The 21998-nt window shown below is 37.4% G+C and overlaps 1 protein-coding gene across 10 annotated transcripts in view; it reads right to left on the bottom strand.

Moving 5' to 3' along the window:
• FOLT1 (folate transporter 1) overlaps nt 1-21998 on the bottom strand; it is a 58238-nt gene that overhangs the window by 3640 nt on the left and 32600 nt on the right. For 5 of the 10 annotated variants that reach the window (XM_088858238.1, XM_088858239.1, XM_006855825.4 and 2 more), the window contains 3 exons: nt 20593-20686; nt 17193-17266; nt 6634-6744 (listed from right to left, as the gene is read on the bottom strand). In XM_088858238.1, coding sequence (XP_088714364.1) covers nt 6634-6744; nt 17193-17266; nt 20593-20686 — 279 coding nt within the window. Of the gene's footprint in view, nt 1-5473; nt 6368-6633; nt 6745-17192; nt 17267-20592; nt 20687-21052; nt 21219-21998 lie in introns of those variants that run through there. The other 5 variants (XM_088858241.1, XM_088858240.1, XM_088858242.1 and 2 more) reach the window with 2 other exon arrangements.

Genomic DNA, 21998 nt, shown 5'->3' with positions numbered 1-21998 from the left:
GAGTAATCCAGTACTGTGGTGCATGCTGCCATTTGTTGGCCTCCAATTTGTTCGGGAACGTCACGTTGTTTTATATGATTTTTCTCCATAATTGTAGCCTTTTCCAGCTGATTTTTGGGCTATTCATAGTATGAAACCCTACCTCCTAGATCCAAAGCCCAATTGTAATCCATAAAACCCTTAACCCTAGCTATAGTTCATTTAAACCCTAGTTCTAGGACCCTGCTCTAGCCAACTTCAGACATTAAAACTACCTATTTTCAATCAATTAAAGGCCCCAAATGTAAAATTCCTGGGCATCCTCTTTCCCTAGAGTTCAATTCATTCAATTGGATCTGTAATCTTGAAGATCAAGTAGTAAGGACTTCATCTTGGCCATTTGATCTGGGCCCAACTCTGTGTGCTGGGCCTAAGGGCCCGGCCTTCCAGGTTGTCTTTCTTTTCTATTTTATTTTCTTTATCATTTGCTTCTCTTTATTATTTGTCTTTATTTCCATTATTGTTCGTCTTGACTTCTTTAATAGATCTCCATCGCTTATTTCCTCTTTATTTTTGCTCCTCTTGTTTTCATTTGTTTTCATATTTCCTGCTATCTAAGCCAGCTCAGCCACAGATTTGCGAGGAATGAGTCTTTTCCAACTAATTTCTTTGTAGATCTGAATTTGACAGGACCCACCTCTTTCCACTCTTAATTATTAAGTTTGGATACTATCTCAAATGGATTGGACTTTGATTAGTTTGGTCAGTCTCATAATCGCGTGTAAACAATAGGCTATGCCTCAAACCTTCCTCTGTGTGGATCTGAATCCCTAGGAAGTAACTCAGGATTGTTAGGTGGCATTCAAGCCATTTTCTCTTCCTGAACTTGAAGTCGATTTTTACTGCTACAGGGAATTGCAGATTATGAAAAAAATGACAGTCCTTGAGCAATCTGTTTGGGGACTAAGGAACTTCAAATTTCAGCGATTGTTGGCTCCCTCGAAGACTTCTAAGTATAGTTTATGCTTAACCAAATTTCAGCGTAAAAACATGTAATTTGAAGGACATACCTGTTTCTGTGTTTGCTGCACATTCCAATCTGCAACTATTAAAAACATCTTCCGTTCACTCTTGAATAACCAAGTCTAGCATATTCAAGGATGAGAATTCCTTTCCAGTTTATTCAAAGCATGGATCTGGTATTAGAACCCTTTGAAGACAATTTTGTATTTGGTACACAATGGACTTCGAGGAATTTGAGTTTCCTTTCTCTGTTCGCTCTGTGAAAGATTAACTATTCGATATTTCTCTGCAATTTCACTGAACAAATTTCATATCTATTTGCTAATTCAACTAATATTCCACATGGGCTAATATAAAGGTAATAAATTCTTTTCCTTTTTTTATTTTAGTGAAGTTGCATATCAAACAATACTTCAGCTTGGAAAAAGGCGGATTTAAAGATAGGATTCACAGATACAGCTCTACACACGTTTGTATTTTGAAATATGTTTCTGAGGTATCCAAGACCAACACCATTTTGAATCATCAATATATCTAAGGATTTAGTATTTCAAAGTTTACTAAGAGAAAACATTACTTGGTGTGGAGATAGAGACCATTTCCCATGCATGAAAAGTAAAACATGCCAAACATAGTGGGAATAGGCTTTTACACTACTGTATGCATACACATCTGCAAAATCTTCAAGAAAAAAATATCATAACAAAGAAATTGTTTTTTCTCCTTTTTGGGGGAAATGATATTCTTTGTGTTTTAAAAATTGCCAATCTAGATCAAGGATTGCCAATCCCAATCAGAATCACCGGGTATCTGTGTAAATTCCCTTACGCATTGGGAATCAGCATGATCCACTCATTTCTAAATCATTTGCAGGCCAGAATCTTCATTTTTGAACCCTCTACAAGATTTGCAAGAGCATTTATTTGGTTAAAACCCCAATGATAGAGAAGATTATATCAACACTTGGCCCAACTATACAACTAGAAACAATATATGGTTCATTTCTTCCTCATTTTTTAACCACATTAAATCAAACAAATTCCTCCTCTTAGATAAATCTATAATAGCCCAAGATATTTGGCTGAAATAAACAGATCATTCATTTAAAATTTGATCTATTGCAGGAAACTAGGGTTCGGGGCTTTGATATATGATTTTTACTTGAATAACTTTGTTTTCATTCAAATTTCAAAAACAAATTTCGGATTGATTGGAATTGTTTTTGAATCAATCTGTTTTTTATTTGAATCAATCTGTTTTTTTTTTTAATCTCCCTCTCTCTCTCAATCTTAGGAGTGTACTCATTGGTACCCGTTTACACTCAGAATTATACTGAGAAGGGGGCGTTTAACACTTCGAAAAAAGAGAGAGTATCTTGTGCCTCCCCCCTGATTTTGGTCCCAGTTACATCATTTAAGATGGCAACAGAGGTTCCAATTTCTTAAAAAATTGAAAAGTGTGTAATGTAAAGACCAACGGTGTCTGCCCACTAGCCATGTATTTGTTGATTTTATGGTTGATCTGGTCACGCGCAGATTTTCTGCAGGCTTTGAAAGAAGCAAAGGCCTTACCCTTAAGTGGCTGATGAATATAGTTTGTTATTATCTCCGATGACAGTGTAGTAGGGGGTGGACTGAAGTGTCACAAGACATGTTTTCAAAATTTAAGCTTGTTTTGGGACCTATAGGGATGGTGGGGAAGACATTGTCCTATAAAAGGACTACCCCATCTCTGCCAAGGTAATTGGCAAGGGACATTCGAATTAAAATTCACATCCGGTGAGGTCCTTGTTTTTTAAATTTGTCTTATGCCCATGAAATTCGGAGATATTTTGTAAGTCTTGGATTTATGCCTCAGTAGGCATGTTTTGTATGAGATTTATGGTTACCCTTTGTTGTGGGTACCCTTTGTTGTGGGTCAACTGGATAGATAAACCAGTAACCCAGGTTAAGAGCATTGGGATGCGGTCTGTAAGGTCCTAAGATATTTGTAAGGAACTATAGACCATGACCTACATAATGATTTCTGGATTCTAATGAATTTATCACTTTCAGATGTATCCACTTGTGGTGGGGGTGTATTTTTGGGATTCCAAGAGGTAGACTTGTATCTCCAAATGATTGGAGAAAATTGCCTTGGAACCCATAATGAGGAGGGTAAGAGGCTAAGACTTGATGGTAGATGTACCACTTGCTCAAAGCCCATGCTTGCAGTCTCATTCAGTGTGACGGTGAAGGATATATATACCAAGCGAATGGTTAGGAATTTATTTCGACAAATCGAATTATACTTGCTTGAGGCACAGTCAGTTGAGACTTTTGCTTAAGGATGCAGTCACAGTAGTACTCCATATCAGTTCTGCCCAGGACTCGATAGAATATTAATAAAAGACCTTGCATGTCTGGAAGAAAGCCAGAGGAATGGGATTGAGCCCATATGTATTATGCCACAAGGCGATAGGAACCCTACCTAGGTTAAGGAGATCCCAAGTCCAAGGTTCAAAGGGAAAAACAAGTCGCTCGTCTGATGTCTGATGGATGTGGATACCACAAAATTCTATATTATGAAAATTTATAAAACTTTTGCCCCATCCCTGGCTATGTGGTACAATTTACTACAATGAATCGAGAGGTTGAGCTTTGCTCTTAATGGTTCCATTTGCCTTGATGATGTAAGGCCTAGGCTGCGCACTGTAGGACATCTTCCATGGATGGGACATTCCCTAGAGCTCTCATAAAAAAAGGATTGGCGTAGGGCCTTTAATGCGCAAGCCTCTTAGAAAACCATAGTTATTTTTAAAGAGAATGTATGGTATGTGGAAGGCTTATCAATACGGGACATAGTTCAAGGTGTGTCCACTCATTGTCTTTGTAAGCGTTCCCAATAACACTATGTGGAGGTTCAAGTCTATAAGATATTTTCACTTATGCAATCGTCTTTCCTGATATGTTTGGAGATAGAGGCCTTGTTATTTTGAAACATGTGGGGGATTGTTAGCTTTTTGCTAAAATATGTTTCAAAAATTCTTAGGTAGTCCATTTTTATAGGATGGACCCTTTGGACCAGCATCTTTTGACCTCCTCTCTTTTACACTTTAACTCCCACACCATTAATGAACATTTTATGTTGCTTACCTCATGCTTACATCACACACCTCTTCCCTCTCCTTGTTGTTGCCACGTACCCAGCAACATGGCATTTCACTCCCCACGTGCTTCTCTTGCTCTCGCTCATCTTGTCACTTCTCAAATGTGCTATTAAGATAATGTTTACCCCATTTAAAAGGGCTTTGGTTGAGAGAGAGAAGGGGGTGAGATGTACGAAAGAATGGATGAGGCTTTAAGCTTTTAATGAAACCAATGAGGTACAAAAAATAGAAAGCGTTTACTCTCTCTCTCTCAAGTAAGAGAGACACCAGTGAGGTCTCTACTCTGTACTCTGTCCCTTGTGAAAATTTCTTGTGTGCTTCGTATTAAACTAAATAACAGAAGTTTGAAGAGAGAAATAAAATGTTTTGAAGCTTTGTTCTCACACTTTTCAGGTAATAATTACTGTTATAGAAGTCTTTTATTTTACTGTGTGCGATATATCTATGCTTCTATTTTCCAATCAATGTTAAAGTGTCGTTATATTACCGATTGGAAGACTAGTTCTTTGGAGAGAGAGATGTTCCCAATCAATGTTTCATTGTAGTATACGGATTGGATGATAAATTTTGTAGTAAGAGAGTAGTACGAGAGAGAGAAGTATGTTTCCAATTAATGTTTGTAGTATCATACTGATTGGAAAGATAAATCAGTATTTTTGAGACTGTGGTTTTGTATGGGTCTCATGAGTGTGCAACTCAAGAACTTAGGAATTACATTCCGATCTGGCTGTATCCTGGGAGTGTACTTGTCGGGACCCGTTTAACACTGTGAAGAAAACGAGAGTATCTCGTGCCTCCAGATCCCCTAATTTTGGTCGCAATTATTTGGGAGTTTATGTCCACCGGATGTATCGACATCGGCGAGACCAGACATACACTGTCACTCTATATTCCCTCTGAAACCTGCTTCGATTCCTATAGGAGTCCAACTGGTACTAAGAAATTTTTTTATTCTTGGATATAACCTCTGAAACCTGCTCCGATTCCTATGGGAGTCCGACTTGTATTAAGAGTGTTCCGGTATTAGTCTTCTGACACTATCCCAAATAAGGGGAGGTGTTGTCGAACTTTCAGGAATAGGGTGATAGTGAAAACTGTATAAACACCAACAATTGAAATTTGTTCCCCATTCCTTTTTAGCCTTTTTAATTTTTTTTCTTCCTTCGTTTCGGATAAACCAGATTTAAATCATTAAACCGGCAGAAACATGTTTTAAATCATTTTAATAATATGACTTTCAATTGTATAAACCAAATTTAATGGATTCAAAATCATTTTAAACAGATTAAACCAGATTCAGATAATTTTTTCCTTCATTTTCCGTTTTTCATATTTTTCCTTTTACCATTTTTTATTTTCATTTGTATTGCCAATTTAGCCAATCCTGATTGGTCCAATGAAAGATCAATTCAGCAGTTTCCAATTTTTAAAACCCTGAGTTAAATGTTAATGTCAACAGTTTCATTCCATTATGCACAAGGGTTAGCCCAAGTTTGGAGCAAACAGATCCTTCCTTCGATGGGTGAAATCTAGATTATATGTCATCTACCCTGTATATCAAACGAAATAGAAACTTATCCAAGGCACACTTGTGTCATGAATTCAACAGCGAGAAAAGCTAATAGTTTCATCACACCTTAAATAATAAGTCCTCGAAACTCATGATTAAAAGGAAATGAAACATCTTAATAAAGAACCATTTGTGAACATCATAAAAAGAAGCATATTTTGGACCATTTATGACTGCTTGTTCCTTAAGTATGCCATAGTTGTAATGGATTTGGGATGTGATGATCAGTCAATAAAACAAAGATGACTTGTTTGCAACAAAGATAAAGACAATCTTATTTATAACTGATAGGTGACTGGGCTGTTTCAAATATATCAAGGACATTACAATTATTCCTCGAAATATTTGGGTGGTTCACGTCCTGAAATTGTCACATGTATGAAACAAGATGAAAGGAAGGGGCAGAAGTTATTTCTTTGTAATGGGGTCGATGGGAATGGTGGGAGAGGGGTCGAGTTCAGTGGTATGTTCTTCAAAGATAAAGCAAAAACTCATGCTTTTCTCTACTCATGCTTCTCTGTACTCATGCTTCTCTCTGACAATTCAGTAAATGAAGATTGGATAAAAGGACTTGTCATTTCTGGATCTAGAATAAGGCTGTTCTGGAGATGTAGATCTCATTCCTGTCACACACTTTTTACATTCTGCTGCACTGACACAAGTACACACAAGTACATTGACTGCAGAATTGTTCATGACTCGTAAAAACACATTTAGCAAGATGAAGTACCAATACAGTTACTTAAAAGTAAATACTTATGCTACTGTTTTTGTACCAAGCAGAAAACGAGTTTTCAGTTCAGATGAAGTGATGCCTAAACAAAAACATTCTTGGCTAAAATACGAGAACAATCCAGCACTTCAAATATCATTATAATACAAAAATGATAAAGTACAGTGAGAGAAACCATACCAATAACCTGTCATCATTGGAGTGATCATGCTTCTCCCTGGTACTTTTAATTTTGATCAAAATTTTGCAAGCTTCTTCATAAGCAGTAAACTGAATAGCTCCATGGGAGACCTGAAGCATAATATGCATATGTAAATGGACTACACTAATCAAGCAACCTGGATAATTGTCAGAAGTATCTACCAAGGAAGCGCCTGAAAAAGATTTGAAAAAATCATGTAGAAGATCATAAAACAAGAAAAAAAATCAAGTTAAAAAAACCTCACTAGCATTAGAGAGGAGAAACCACTCTTGTTTCATATGTGGTCCATGCATGAGCAGAACATGGTTAAGAGAGTGGCACATTCGTATTAAGGGCAAGTGTGTAGTGTGTCCCACCATGGCAGTTTGTCAGTATATCAGTTTTTAGTCATCATTAAACCATAAAATGTTATTTATTTGTGCAGCATGGTTTGAAGGTTAGGAACGTAAAATTGCTCCAGCCATTTTCCTAATTAGTTATGTGCCTGTTGCTGAGACCTTTAAGAAAAGTTAATTCTTGATAACATATCTTGAGGTTGCTACTCTCTCATCTTTTATTAAATAAGAACACTGGGAAGAGGGGGACGAAGGTTGGATCTCCATGGTTGAGAGTCCACCACAAAGTGATTTGGATCAAGTTTGTCCATCAACCATGCGCATCCATAAAAGAAATGCCATGACCAAGGGAGAGGATTAAGATTTCTATAATGATTTTTCTATTGAAAAAAGTCTCGGGTTCCATGTTGCTTACAGAGAAAGACCCAAGTAACATGGACACCATGCCCATATTCTTGAGGCAAGGGGGGTCACAGTCTATAGTCATGAATGCTGAGTCCCATAGCCTGCATGGCCATGTACCACGAGGCCAAAGGAGCCATGGCTTACAATGATGGATCCCATCAGTCTTTTTTCTTTTTGTTTTAATCATATGAAGCCATGGCTTAGAATGATGGATCCCATCTTTTCTTTAATCATACGGATCCCAACTCCTGCAAGGTTGTCCCAGGAGACAGTTTGACTAACCAACATGGGCTCGTGGTCATGGACATCTGTATAAAGACATGGAGGAGAAGGGCTGAAAGTAATGGGTGTCCAAGAACTAGATTGTGGAACTTAAAAACTGAGAAAATAGACTTATTTAGGGATACATAAGTTGAAGAAGGAAAATAGAACTCTGAACATGATGTTAATCTAATATGGAATGAGATGGCTGGATGTATCAAGAAAGTGGCACAAGAAGTTGTAGGAGAATCTAGAGGGAAAAGAAACTTTGATACAGAAACTTCATGGTGGAATGATGAGGTTCAGAAGGCCATTAGCGAAAAATGATTATGTTATAAACTTGGCAGTGTAAAAGAAACGCTCAAAACTTAGAAGAATATAAAAATGCTAAGAAAAATGCTAAATAAATAGTCAATAAAGCTAAACTTAAGGTATATGATAATCTATACAATAAATTGGGAACATGAGAAGATGAAAAGGATATCTTCAAATTAGCAAAAATAAGAGCGAAAAGTATAGGAATCTAAATTATATTACTGCATTAAGAGTGAAGATCAAAGGGTCTCGATGAAGGATGACGAGGTCAACGAAAGGTGGAGAGTCTATTTTAAAAAATTATTAAATGACAAACACAATGGGAACATAGTGGTAGAAGGAACAGTTGGTACATGCAACAGCGGAAGTCATAGATACATTCATAGGATTAGGATGTCGAAAGTGAAAGAAGCTATGAAAAAGATGAAGATAGGAAAGGTTTTAGGACCACATGGTATCGCGATAGAGGTTCGGAAGTGCATGGGGGAAATTGGCATCGACTGGCTGATGAAATTGTTCAACAAGGTGTTGAGAATTAAGAAAATGCAACGAATAGAAGAAAAGTATTGTAGTACCAATTTACAAAAACAAAAGTGACATAAAGAATTGTGAAAACTATTGCGGGATCAAGCTTATGAGCCATACTACGAAGCTCTGGGAGAGAGTCATTGAGCAACGACTAAGGCATGAAACGAGTGTATATGAAAACCAATTTGGTTTTATGTCAGGAAGGTCAACAACAGAGGCTATTTTCCTACTTAGGCAACTGATTGAGAAGGTTTTGAGTGAAGGGAAAAGACCTCCACATGGTCTTTATTGATCTAGAGAAAGCTTATTATAGAGTATTTCGAGATTTGATTTAGTGGATGTTGAAAAAGAAAGACGTCGCTAAACATTACACCGACTTGGTGAGAGATATGTATGATAGAACTAGTATACGAACAACTAGTGGAGAGACGAGTGAGTTTTCAGTGACAATAGATCTCCAGAAACCAAAGGTTTTAAAATTAGTCGGACTAAAACAAAGTCTATGGAGTGCAAGTTTAGCAATAATAGGAGTAAAGACGATGAAGTAGTCAAGATTAACGGCAGGAAATAGAAAAGGGAAGAGTTTATATAGAGCCGAGGCTCTAAACAATCAAATTTGAGCCTACCTCAAAACTTTCACTAGAAGATGTTGTTTTGATGCCCAAATATCCTCAAATTGATCATCTTGACATCAAGATGCATGGACATGAGAAAAAAATGGATTTCAAGTTTTCAAAATAGTGTATTTTGTAACGCATTTTTGGATCGTCAATTTTTTCAAGATTTTCAAGTTTTCATAGATCTGTCGATCTACACTATTTTTGAAGCTTTAAAATTTATACATAAAGATGAAAATATATTTTAAGGCTGTCACAAATACTTCCAGTATTGAAACTGCATTTCTCGACACTGTTTGAAGGTGGGCTCTAATTTGAATGTTCAGAACCTAGGCTCTATACAAGCCGCACCCAATAGAAAAAAAGACCACACTCTTGATATCTTGGGTTAAGTGGAGATAATCCAAGAAAAATGAGAGATCAAGGAAGATGTTGCACACATAATTAGAGCAAGGTGGGCGAAGTGGAAATGTGCAACTGGAATTTTATGTGATCGTCGCATACCAATGAGGCTGAAGGGTAAGTTCTATAGGACAACGGTGAGACCAGCTTTCCTCTATGGGGTGGAATGTTGAGAGGACAAAAACAATATACCCATAAAATGAGTGTAGCGGAGATGAGGATGCTGAGATGGATGAGTGGCAAGACAAGAAGGAAATAAATTCGAAATGAATCTATTAGAGAGAATTTAGGCGTGGCACCAATAGGTGATACAATGAGAGAGAGTAGACTTAGGTGGGTTGGCCATGTACAGCACCGACCAAGTACAACACCTGTTAGGAGGTGCGAGATAGTTTGAATGGAAAGGCTGAAAAGGGCTAGGGATAGGCCCAAAAGGACGTGGTTGGAAGTAGTCCGAAAAGATATGGGGACCTATGGCCTCACTAAGCATATGGCCTTTAACAGAGCAGAATGAAGAACCAAGATTCATGTAGCCGACCCAAATTAATTGGAAAAAGGCTAAAATAATGATGATGTAGCCAATATTAGGCATGATACACTTTATAGAGTTCGTATCCACCACAATTAGACACAAAATAGTGGAAACCAGATTGCAGGTTCCTCCACTAGGTTCAAAAAGTGCACCACGTTTTTCAGAGATTTCTACCCTTTATGGTCCTCTTGAACTTTCAGGGGACTCTTTCTCTAGGTTTAAAGAGTTTACCTAGAGATTTCTTAAAAAAAATCTTTGGTTAATGGTTAACCAAAGCTTTTAGGGGCTGTGACCCTCGCCTAGTAAATCAACCTAGCAGACCTACATGTTATCAAGTTATGTTGGTTTTCTTTCTTGAGCTCCTGCCTAGAGTTTTACTTTAGGGCAACTTCTGACCACTATCTAATGTGGTAGTCTGACAACACCTCTGTCTATCCATAGCTATTGGATCAGAACCGCTGCCTTGTTCATCATGATGAATAGATATTGGAGCCTCAAATGAGATGATCTCTCGTTGAACACTTACTTTGCATCAGGTAGACCGATTATGCGCTTTATGGACCTAGTCTATAATTAGGGATCGTCATTATTCTTTTTGGTTTTATTTTAGGCACCTACGCTATTAACTATTTAACATTTTACCCATATGTTCTGATTATATTTCAATATACTCGTCAAAATAAATGATTTTGAGTTGGGATGGTAGATAAAGGGTAAAATGTTTAATAATTGAAAATTATCTATTTGTGACAAATTTCTTTTATTTTATCGCATACGTTGTTAGTTTCACAGGAAGTGCACGGCAGTTACCAAGTAGGATTCCGACCACCCATGTTGTAGTGGTGTAGTGCACATTGTGTCATGGTGGAAGTTAGAGGAGTTATTTACGTACTTCTTGTAACTCCCTTAATAGGACTATAAAAGGCATAACCTAGAAGAGGCTTTTGTTAATTAAATTCTACTTAATTTTCAGTAGTTTTTGTAGGGGTTTGTGGCCTTTAAAGCCTGTGAGAGCATGTAAATACAATAAATGTACTGAATTGTACACTTCAGTAGGAGTGTATCATTGGTTGACTGAGGGTTATTAGGCAGTCTATGGCCTGAGTCACATCCAACCCTTTCCTTTGGGTATAGGCACTACCGTTGAGGGTTTCTAGAGGGTCATCCCTTGTTGAAGTCGGAGACATGTACAAGGATAATTTATAGGCCAAAAGAACTTCGTGGTCTCTCATGTGCAGTTGTAGGCTTATGAGAGCGAGGGTCATAAATCTTCAATAAACTTCCGTACAACATGTACATACGACAAAGCAACCCTGTAGAGGGACACATGTACATGTGCATATACAGGATCCCCTTTGCAATACAATGATATGTGCATCTGACTTGCTCTAGAGGGAGAACCTATAATCCAAATATTGGAATCATGGTTCCATTATTTATTGGCCAGCTTTGATGGGCCAAACATGAGCCCTAGCGCATGACTATGGGTAATGGGTCCCGTTGGGTTAGTTTGAAAAGATAATTAATGATCACAGTTTCTAGCTTGGGCAAAGTGCCTGGAAAGGTACTTTTCTTAACCCATTCTATCGATCCACTCCTAGATGTATTTTTGAGATTTTTTTAGAATTTGTGAAAAAAAAGCCTCAGGGATATTATTTTTTGTCAACTTTAGTTATGATTATATATTTTTTAAAGGAAATTTTTAGAATTGTTAAAAAAAATTAATGTAACTACTTAAAAAAAGAAAGGCAAAATTGATATTTTACAATTTAATAGGGGCCTAATTTTAAGTGGGATCCACAAGAACAAAGGGGTGGTAACAACTCCCACACATGGGTAGGGTACATAGGGATGGTACATGAGGCCCACAAGGGCCACACATTCCACACACAAAGTGAGATGCCCCATTTCAAAATTAAAATATTATTGAAATATTACTTGTTTTAAGGAGTCCTGTTTGTATTGGGATTCCTACTTGGACTAGGACTCCTACATTTGCTACTTGGACTAGGAGTCCTACATAGATTAGAATTCATATTAAAATGTTATTTTTTTAAAAGAATTCAAATTAAAATGGAAATCTGACCAATAGTGGATATGGGTTAAAGACTCAGGAGATGAGGTTCCTAAAATTCATCCCTAAACCATGATGGCTGATTTTTGGGATGGATGGGTCAAATTTATTTCCTTCTCTCCCCTCATAAATTACCAAGAATCCCATTGGTCAAATTGAAATCGAATTAAGACAGGTATGCCCTAAGCCTCTTGAAAATTATAAATAGGGGGGTCACCCCTTATTTCATTGATTCAATTTTCTTGCTTCTCTCTCACTCTCTTCTTCACGCCTCATCTCTATCTCTCTAAAAATCCTCCTTTTTAACCGCAAAACAACCCTAATGTGAAAAATTACCAAAAAGGACAAAAGAACCCTAAAAACCATGTACTTGTGAGGGGAAAAAAGGATTTTTTGTTTTTCTTTTTCTTTTCTTTTTTCTTTTTTGCACCATCATATATGATCGGTTCGGCACTGGATCATTCAGTCTAGGGGGTAGACTAGACAGGACAAGCCATCGATTCGCCGGTTTCCGTTTTAAACTGACCAGCCCGCTCCAGTCTTGACGACATTAGTTTTTTACACCATCAAATCTGGTCGGTTTGGCACTGAATCATTCGGTCTAGGGGGTAGACTAGACATGACAAGTCATCGATTTGCCTGTTTCCGTTTCAAATTGGCCAGCCCGCTTCATTCTTAATGACATTAGTTTTACTCATGATCCGCACCTCGTATTGGCCACTAATTTTACAGTACGTTAGTTCGCAAGGTGTGTTATAATTCCTACAATCATGCAATTTGTCAGTGCATTTATTTGTCTAGCATCCAGGATTTTTGCACACATACCAAACAGTCGGATCCCACCTTACATGCTCCGCTTTCTTATAGCAAACTTCTTGTGGTGACTGCACTTATTGCATGCTCATGAGAACATTGGTATGTTCTAACTCGTCTTCTCCATGCACCTCCCTTGTTTCTTCGCTCAGGAATGTATGTGATGAACCCAGACATAGTCACATGATCTAGTTGACGCACTAGGATGACTTATAGTAGTGATATATCAAAAACAACTCGTAGGACAAGTATTGTGCCATCCGTGACAACCATGATACATTTAAATGCCATACGAAGGGTTGGAAGATTCTAACTGCCCAACTTCCACCTCACTCCACTTGGTCCTTTTAGGTCTTGGGAGAGCTACCATCCTTCACAGGCGATGAGCAAGTCCTGTTTAACAAAGAATGCAACATTTTTGGACCCAAACATGTGAATCATTGGCAGATGCTTCCAGTTGACACAAACTCATATGATCTGCTTTGTGATACCTAGATGGTATGCTAAATGAAAGGGAGCAGACATGATTTGGAGCAAATGAAGAAAAATTTAATCCCACTACTGCATGAATGTCACTTCGTAGAAGAAAGATTTCCTTAATTTTGCTATTTCTTCCCCAGAGAGGAAGGATAAAGAAAGGACTAAGTTTGTGTGATCCATGACTGACGTCAACGAAATTCCGGGTCTTGAGTTTGAGGAGCCCCTAAGCTGGGTTAGTTCGGTTGATGACTTGAGTTGCATAGCGTGATACATGGAGGGAACACCAAGAGAATCTGAAACCTTCCGCACAAAAAAACCAACATAAACACCACATTAAATCCAATGCAACTTCCCTAATTTAAAAAAAGAAAAAAGAAAAAAAAGACATGTTTTAACATGACCTAATGCCCAAAACAGTCTCCCAAATATCATAACAAGCACAAAACCGACCCATAACCTCAGAGTTCCCTATTTTCTAAAAAAGGAAAAGCATAAAAATGACAACATTAAACTCACTATAATATCTAATGATTAAACTACAAAACGATTTCCCCAAAATAACAACATAATAACCTTTTTTTGTAACCCTTTAGACTACCTTTTTTTATTTCTTTAAAGAATTTAAATTACAAGAATGAAAAAACAAAACTAATGAGCTTACTAGCTTGTTGGGATAGCTTGAGAAGCTTGCGTGATTGAGGGCCAACTTCTTGGAAAATCCATGCAAAGGAGGGAACTTAGGTGTTGGTCGAGAGAGAGGAGGTAGAAAAACCCCTCTCTTATATTAAGGTTTTAAGTTCAAGGGCCTATAGAAATATGATTAATGATCCAAAGGCATAGTTGCTTGGATCTCCCAACCCAGGTGGCGATCCCGTTCCAGAATCTCGCTCCCGCATTTTTGGAAAGGGAGCTTCAAAGGATCTTGATTTTTAAAATTTGGGATCCCCACCCCCCTGTTAGGGAACCTGATTCCCACCTTAAAGACGAAGATAATGACCAAAACGATGATTTTCAAGCGTGCTAGCATTGCAACTATAATTTAAAAATATTTGTATCACTTGTTGGCTATAAACAAAGAGATCCCTATTTTAAGGAGTCCATATAATTCTAACTATATATTCTTTAAGGTTAGGAGCAAAATCCCCAAAAGGTTGGGATCGAGATCTCAAAAAGATGGGATCAAGAAACCAAACATTAAGGGATCTCGATCCTAACATATGCATTGTACGGAACAAAGTGCGACGACTTAACAATGATCCACATAGTCACAACCCAAGTCACTTTCTGGGCCACAAATCACAAAGCCTCAAAGGCATCTCGGCTTCAACCTTCCTCCAAAATTGGAAAGAAATCCTCCACAACCATTCACCTCGGATCACGAGAGCTAACAACTATTCTACTCCATCAGAAGGCCTCATAAAACTCAACTTCAATGGGTGTTCCCTTGGAAACCCTGGACCTGCAAGAGTAGGTGGGATCTTCAGAGACCATCACGACAGTATTCTGGCGTCGTTCTCCCAGCACATTGGCCACGCCGACTCCCAGGTAGCTGAGTCTACAACACTTTTCTCTGGACTTAAAAGGTTTGACCCCGCATGGGAACAACCTCTGATTGTGGAAGGAGATGCCCAAAATATTATTACTTGGGCTGCTGGACATGGCCCCCCTCTCCTTGGTACCTTACTTCGGTTTATGACGAGATTATGCATGTTTGCAAGGATACAACCGTCTTATGGAAGCATATTTGAATCAAACACCCTAGCGGACCAACTGGCTAAAGATGGAATGGCTGCAAGCATCTTGAATTCACAAGATTATTGCTCTTTCTCAATCCTGAGTCTCTTATTTTTTGTACGCTTTTGTAATGGGCGACTATTATAAACCCCACCTCCTGAGTTTCCATTTTTTGTACACTTTTGTAATGGGCAACTGTTATAAGCCCCACCCATTTTTTGTATAAGGATAGCCTATTTTTGGCCGAGAGGCCCGGTCTGTGGGCACTCTCAACGATACACTATAATCCTTTACTTTTTTAATACAACAGTTAAGAGCATAAAATATATATATATATATATATATAGATATATGCATTGTAACCATAGGGATCTTTTAACCTTTCAGGTCCCCCGCTCCTGATCCCGATCCCAACAACTATGTCCAAAAGACCCAAACAATAACTAAAAACCAACCTTCCAGCCATGTTAGTTGGAAGAATAATACCAGAAAAAACAAAAAAAGAAACAAAAAATCAATATCAAGAATAGTTGGATCAACCTGGACTGGTCGAACTAGCTAGTCCAATGGATCAATCTCTAGTTTGATTAGGTTACACTAATCCTAGTCCAGCAGGTCAGACCGGTTGGTCCAGTTTGGCTTTGATACGACTAGCAAGCCTTAGAGCCTCAGATCCATAATCTGAACCTCTTTTTTGCCAAAAGCCTATTTCTAAAAACCCCTAAGCTAGCAAAGCAGCAATACGGCATTCCTAGCCTCAACTGTTTGGACATTAAATACAATGAATACAGAAAATTACAATACCAATATCACCTGGGGATCGCAAACAGCTTTCCAAGCCTCAAACCATCTAGCTATTCTGCTAGATGCCAACCTAATTGATGGAGGGCCAAGACCTTTCCTTTTTAAATTCATATGGTTGGGAAACAAAAGCCTCCCAAGCCTCATCAGAGATAGATGGATTTCTTTCAAGGTGTATGATTTGAGTCTGCAAAATGTCCAATGTTAAAGACAACCCACAAGTTTTGGAATAAAGGGTGTTTTGGGCAAAATGGAACCAAAAAACAAAAAACTTGGCAGAAATGAATATATCATGATCGAGGAACGAAGAAAGTGCGGAAGCAAGGGCAGCCACTCAAGCATGCCTGCGCTGGAAGAAATTATATGGCATTGGACATCAAGAATCAAATAGCTTAAAGAGAAGGCCATCATAAGTATGGGGTTCTTGCACAAGGAAGTAATAGGAGGAACAATAGTTCCTAAGTAATCAAATCTAAATAAAGATTCACATGTGCCAAAAACATACAGAGGCAATAACCAAATATTTCTACAGGTTGTTCATCACATGGGCATCCCTAGATGAAGTTCCCTATACAAGATTATCCTTGGAGTGTGAGAGATAGGTGGAGAGACTGTTCGCGATGGTGAAGCAAGTGGTCCTCAACCTAGCAAAGAAGCGCAACCCAGGCACTGATGGGTACCCATTAGCCTCTCTGCGTTTGCTAGGAGTTCTGGAGACATGTTGAAGATGATCTTTTGCAAATATTTCAGGAGTTTCATGAAAGAGGAACAATCCACGTGTATGAATGCAACTTTCACAGGTTTGATCCCCAAAAACGAAGCTAAAGTTATTAGAGATTCCCAGCCCATAAGTCTGATTAGCAGTGTCCATAAGATGATGCCAAAGTAATGGCATCTAGACTAAAAGAGGTATTAAACCAAGGAAATTATTTAATAATAACCCTACTAGAAACCAAGATGTTTCAAAAGTGTGAAGGAAATTAGTTTATCTAGAATAGAGGATCGTTGAATACCATGCATGAAACAGGTTCTCACTTGCATCAATTATTTGCATATGATTGTATGCACATCATTCACCACTTGCTACTTAAATTCTGTTCATTATGCAGCTTTTTATACACTTACGACTTCAGTATCCTCTTGATTTTCCTCGTCAAATAATTTACATCTAGATCTAAATGAAACTTTGGCATGAAGAGTATAGTTTGAATATAAAAAGGAGCAAGAATATGTAACTTACAAGTAAAAGACCTGGACCAATCCCTTTATAAAGTGTACGCCAACCTTCCTCCTTAAGAATTGTTCTTATAGCATCTAGCTCAGCGAAGAAAAATAAGACAAACTAATTTACGAAGTTATAGACAAAATGAAACTGCTAAATGTGAATTACGAAAAAAAAAAAATGAAAGACAGAAGAATGAATGATGAGATACTATTGTTTCTCTTTTTTAATGGACATGCTTATGAATCAAATGTCCAAAACATCATAACATCATATAGCAAATACATTTAATCACTAATCACTTCTTAACCAATATAGAGTTAACAATTATGTGGAAAAATTGGAGTCCTTCCAAAAACGTAGAACAAAAATGCAAAATTTTGACCAAACCAGCCTCCACTAATGCCTGATTCTACCCCCATAGCTTAGTCGTTCAAACCTTGAAGTTCTTGCAGTCTAACACTGGCATCATAAGTTTCACTTTAAATCTGTACTTATCGATAAAAATTTGACCTTAAGCAGGCTCTTCATTGCAGTCCACGATAAAAAAGAAGTATTACATCTGGCCAAATTCCTAGAATTAGAAGTAATAGTTCTTATTGGATCCTCATAAGTTGAGAGAAGAACACCTTCATATCAGATCATGGTAACCACATGAACTCATTTACAATTCTCGAAACCCTCCAATTATCAGACAGACCTACCAAAATATGCACTCATATGGGCAATCTAAGTAAAGCCACATCCAAAAAGGAATGGCAGCTCCGGTCTGCACTTGATGTGCATGTAACTACAAGAAATAAATGTAGCCCAACCAAGGTAGGTTTCCCTTTCCACAGCACTCAGTGATATGGACCACAATGTGAAAGCTTTTCCCACAGGTAGAACCCATTGGTCTTTCCTCATATGCTGTCCCTCAGCCTATGGAGGTTCTGCCATGAACAGTTAATCACTTTGGCGATGTTAGTGGAGACGTGACTATTCATGATTTTTTGGGGAGAAATATTCAAACCAGTGTCTGCCTACTCAGGCAAGTCAACTCAGACTCATGCTAACCACTCAAGCTCAGTAGGTTGTGGAGCCCAGAACATCCCACAACTTGGGTAGTAAATTGAATTGCTTTATAATTGATTTATTCGTCGATCAAATCAATTATAATTGATCTATAATTAGTTTTGTATATACTTCTTATGATTTTATGATCAATATTTTCTGAATTTTATATTTCTATTTTTTGAGAAAATGATCATTAACAAGATTTCTAATTTTCTTTTTTACCTTTTTACTCATCTTTTATATACTTTTTGTGTTTGTTTAACAATTTTCCCCAGATTTTTACCAACTTGGGGCAACTTTGGGCAACTTGGCATGGACTCGGGTGAGTCAACTCGAACTCGCCTAAGTTACTCAGACCACCTAAGTCCTGAGTTCCACACCAAGCCATGCTTTCGAACACTGACAGAAACTATTTCCAATGGATTACTATCAATCGAAGAGGGCGGATTACTATCAATCGAAGAGGGCCTCTCAAGATTACCAAACAAACCAAAATGTGACAGTTCAATACAAATTTATTTTCTCTTTGGTGAAGCTCACTAGTAAAAGTATGTACAGTAATATTCAAACATAACGACTAACTAGAAACAGCTATGCCAGGATTCACTTCAGTTAATAAAGGTTCAAAGGTGAACCCCATGAAAGGACAAGTTTCATTCATCAGGTTCAAAGGTGAACCCCATGAAAGGACAAGTTTCATTCATCAGGTCCAAAGTTCAAGTGACTTTGTTACAGTATCATTAAATTACAACATGAATGAAAACGATACCATCATATATTCTCTTCAGATGCTTATGTAAGTGGGATCAACTTGATGGATGCATCTTCACATTAATCAAATACATTAGGTATCAAAATACCAGCTAATGCGTCACATTTCTAGAATATGGAAGAAAAAACGTTCAACGAAGTGGGAATAAATTTGTCTCAGAAAACTCCCTTTAAGCAAAGCTCTAGATCTATGTGTCATTTATGAATGTTTTGTTAAAGAAGGCAGTGAGCTATGAAGAGCAAGAACATAATGCAGCATGCTCTCCTTGGTCAATTATTCCTCTAGAATAGAGTATAGTCATTACAAAATTCTTGGTATGAGCACAGAAGACTAGAGTAGATATCAAAGATATCACACAGTTGTTGTCACTAAATAATTCAAAAGAAAGCGAAAATTTCTTGAAAAGAAAAGGCACAGCGAATAGTGATAGTCAAGCCCAAACAGAAAAAATAACTAGGGGGTGACCTTCTACCAGTTCTGGAGGTGCCCTTATAACCTGCCTCAACACTAGAATAAGAATAGGTCAATCCAAGAAATGGACCTAGAATCTAGTAGTTCACTGGCAATCATGCGTGAATCAACCCATTCAGCAACAGTGTAAACATAAACTGAAAAAGTAGTGGTAAAACGAAAGATTCTGCCTCCCTCCCTCCCTCACAGAATTTGAGCTTTCTTAAAGATAAGGAAGATGCACATTGATGAAAGAGAGAGAGAGCTACTGCCTCTTTCTGCAGAGGAATCCTCCCCATTGTTGTTTGGAGACGTCAATAAAATGGAATTCAGGTATTTGGAGTTCACTAAATAGAGAGAGAGAGAGAGAAAACGACACACACACACACAAGCACGCACGTGCACACACACACACACACACACACACCGTAACAATAGTGAACTTAGAATTTCATACTCCAAACTTTTTGACAATAAAATGCCCTCACAAATATAGATAAATTATTAACAATAGCTTGTTTAAAAATTTCGAGAAGGGCATATTTATGATTTAATTTAAAGATCCACTCGTCATTCAACAGTCAATGGAATCTTTTTAAGTTTGAAATCGAGTTTTGGAGGGATTTTAAAAAGTCAAAAATACCCTTCCTAAACTACATGAACTATTTATAGTCAAAGCCATTTTCGAATACGTAAGGGCAACTTATGGTCAAAAGTTTTCAAGCAGTTACCATTAGTGTGGTATATTCTAAAATATTCTAAAATAAACCTATGTATGTATGAATGTATGCACATATGTATGCATGCATGCATGCATTCATGTGTGCATATATATGTATATATACTTATGTATGTATATATGTGTTAGTCCAGATGCAAACCAGAGCATTTTCTAGTGCATGTCCATGGATGTGCCATGGAACTTAGATGTTTCAGTGATCCAAAACAGAACACAAACAACATGAAATTCTTATATATTCCATAAATGTAAAGAATTCCTACATAAACTTTGTCTTGCAGATAAAATGCAGAGATGTGCATATCATTGGTTCAATTTTACAAAGTGCATAAAATCATGAGTTTACATTTGTTAAGCTTAAGAATATAGACAACACAGTGAATATTAGTTATGAAACAGACCAGAAAATCCAGAATATGGTGGAGATTGACTCAATGGTGTCTGAAGCTGCAACCTTGTTTTGACTAGCCAAACAGGATTTGTGAAAAGACATGCCTAAGAATGCCAAAATCAAATGGTCATTTCACTTGAATCCCAATATGCAGAACCTGGAAAACAACATTGTCAAAAGAACACATAGCAACTACAAAGACACAAACATGGTATAAAATTAAAATATCTTGACTAGTAGTTATCTTAAAGATAGAAGGCAACCGGAAATATAACCTCTGGATGAATATATAAATGTTGTCAAAGATTAACAACTGTTTTCCATCAAAAGAATGAACATGAAAATAACATGATAAAAAGACCAAAATGAAAACAAAATAAGAAAGCATTTGAAAGTTAAAAGAGTTCACCATCAATGATTGCACCTATTTTTTTCAAACAAAGGCTACAATCACAAGTGACGCAGCTTACCGGCATACACAGGGTGCCGTGAGCAAGTTGTACTCTTAGAACCACGAGTCTAGGCAACTTTATGTAGCGGTAGGATAGTTGAGGATTCCTTCTGCACCGTCCCACGGGCATGCTGGGTACCTTCAAAGAGTTCTATAGCACAAGGATCGCGTCTTTGTAGAATTACCTAATCCAGATCCAGATTTCAGGTCAAATCTGGCTTTGCATGTTAAAGTTAGCAAGTTTCATCAGAATGTTTAAGTAATTCTAAGGATTCAGATCTGAATCTTGTTTTCAAAGGCTCAACTATTTTTTGATTGATTCACAAATCAGCACAAGCCAATATGTTTTTATTTCTTTATCAAATTTTCATTTTGAATGTTTTCGTTAAATCAGCACAAACCAATATGTTTCGAATTCTTTATCAACTTTTCATTTTGAATTTTTTCATTCAAATATTAACTTCAATTTTTTTTTAAAGAAATCTTTTCATTTACTGGGTTTAAAGAATGGTTGTACAAGTACGAGGAGTCATAAAGTTGAGTCTTTACAAAAATGACTCTGTTTGTCATAAATGAACTACGAAAAAGGATGGGTTTTGAACACCTGCCCTTACTAAGAACAATCTCATTGATCTCCACAAGTGTGTGAAACAGAATCAGAAATTGTGAGTCCCCTCAAAAATTTCATTGAGTGTATTGTGAAAACACCATTAATGTTCTATATCCCTTGTAGCTGATGCTATGATATTGGCTGTGTCTGCTTCAAAAATAATCGAAGTCCATGTTAGGGCTAGAATTCTTAAACCAGATAGCAACGTCCTGGTCTCTGCTTCATTAGCATCGTGAGCTAACAAGGGACCAGAGAATAGTTTAAGGTTTCCCTTCCGTGGTAGTTCCTTACGACATTCCCTACCCTTGCTACACCGGATCCCATACAAACATCCATCAAATGTTAGCGAATCCAC

This window comes from Amborella trichopoda, chromosome 2 (assembly GCF_054954075.1).
Source record: "Amborella trichopoda isolate Santa Cruz 75 chromosome 2, AtrichopodaSantaCruz75HAP2 v2.0, whole genome shotgun sequence".
NCBI lineage: Eukaryota > Viridiplantae > Streptophyta > Magnoliopsida > Amborellales > Amborellaceae > Amborella > Amborella trichopoda.
The sequence above is the reverse complement of the archived record's forward strand: the minus strand, read 5'-3'. Positions and strand labels throughout refer to the sequence as shown.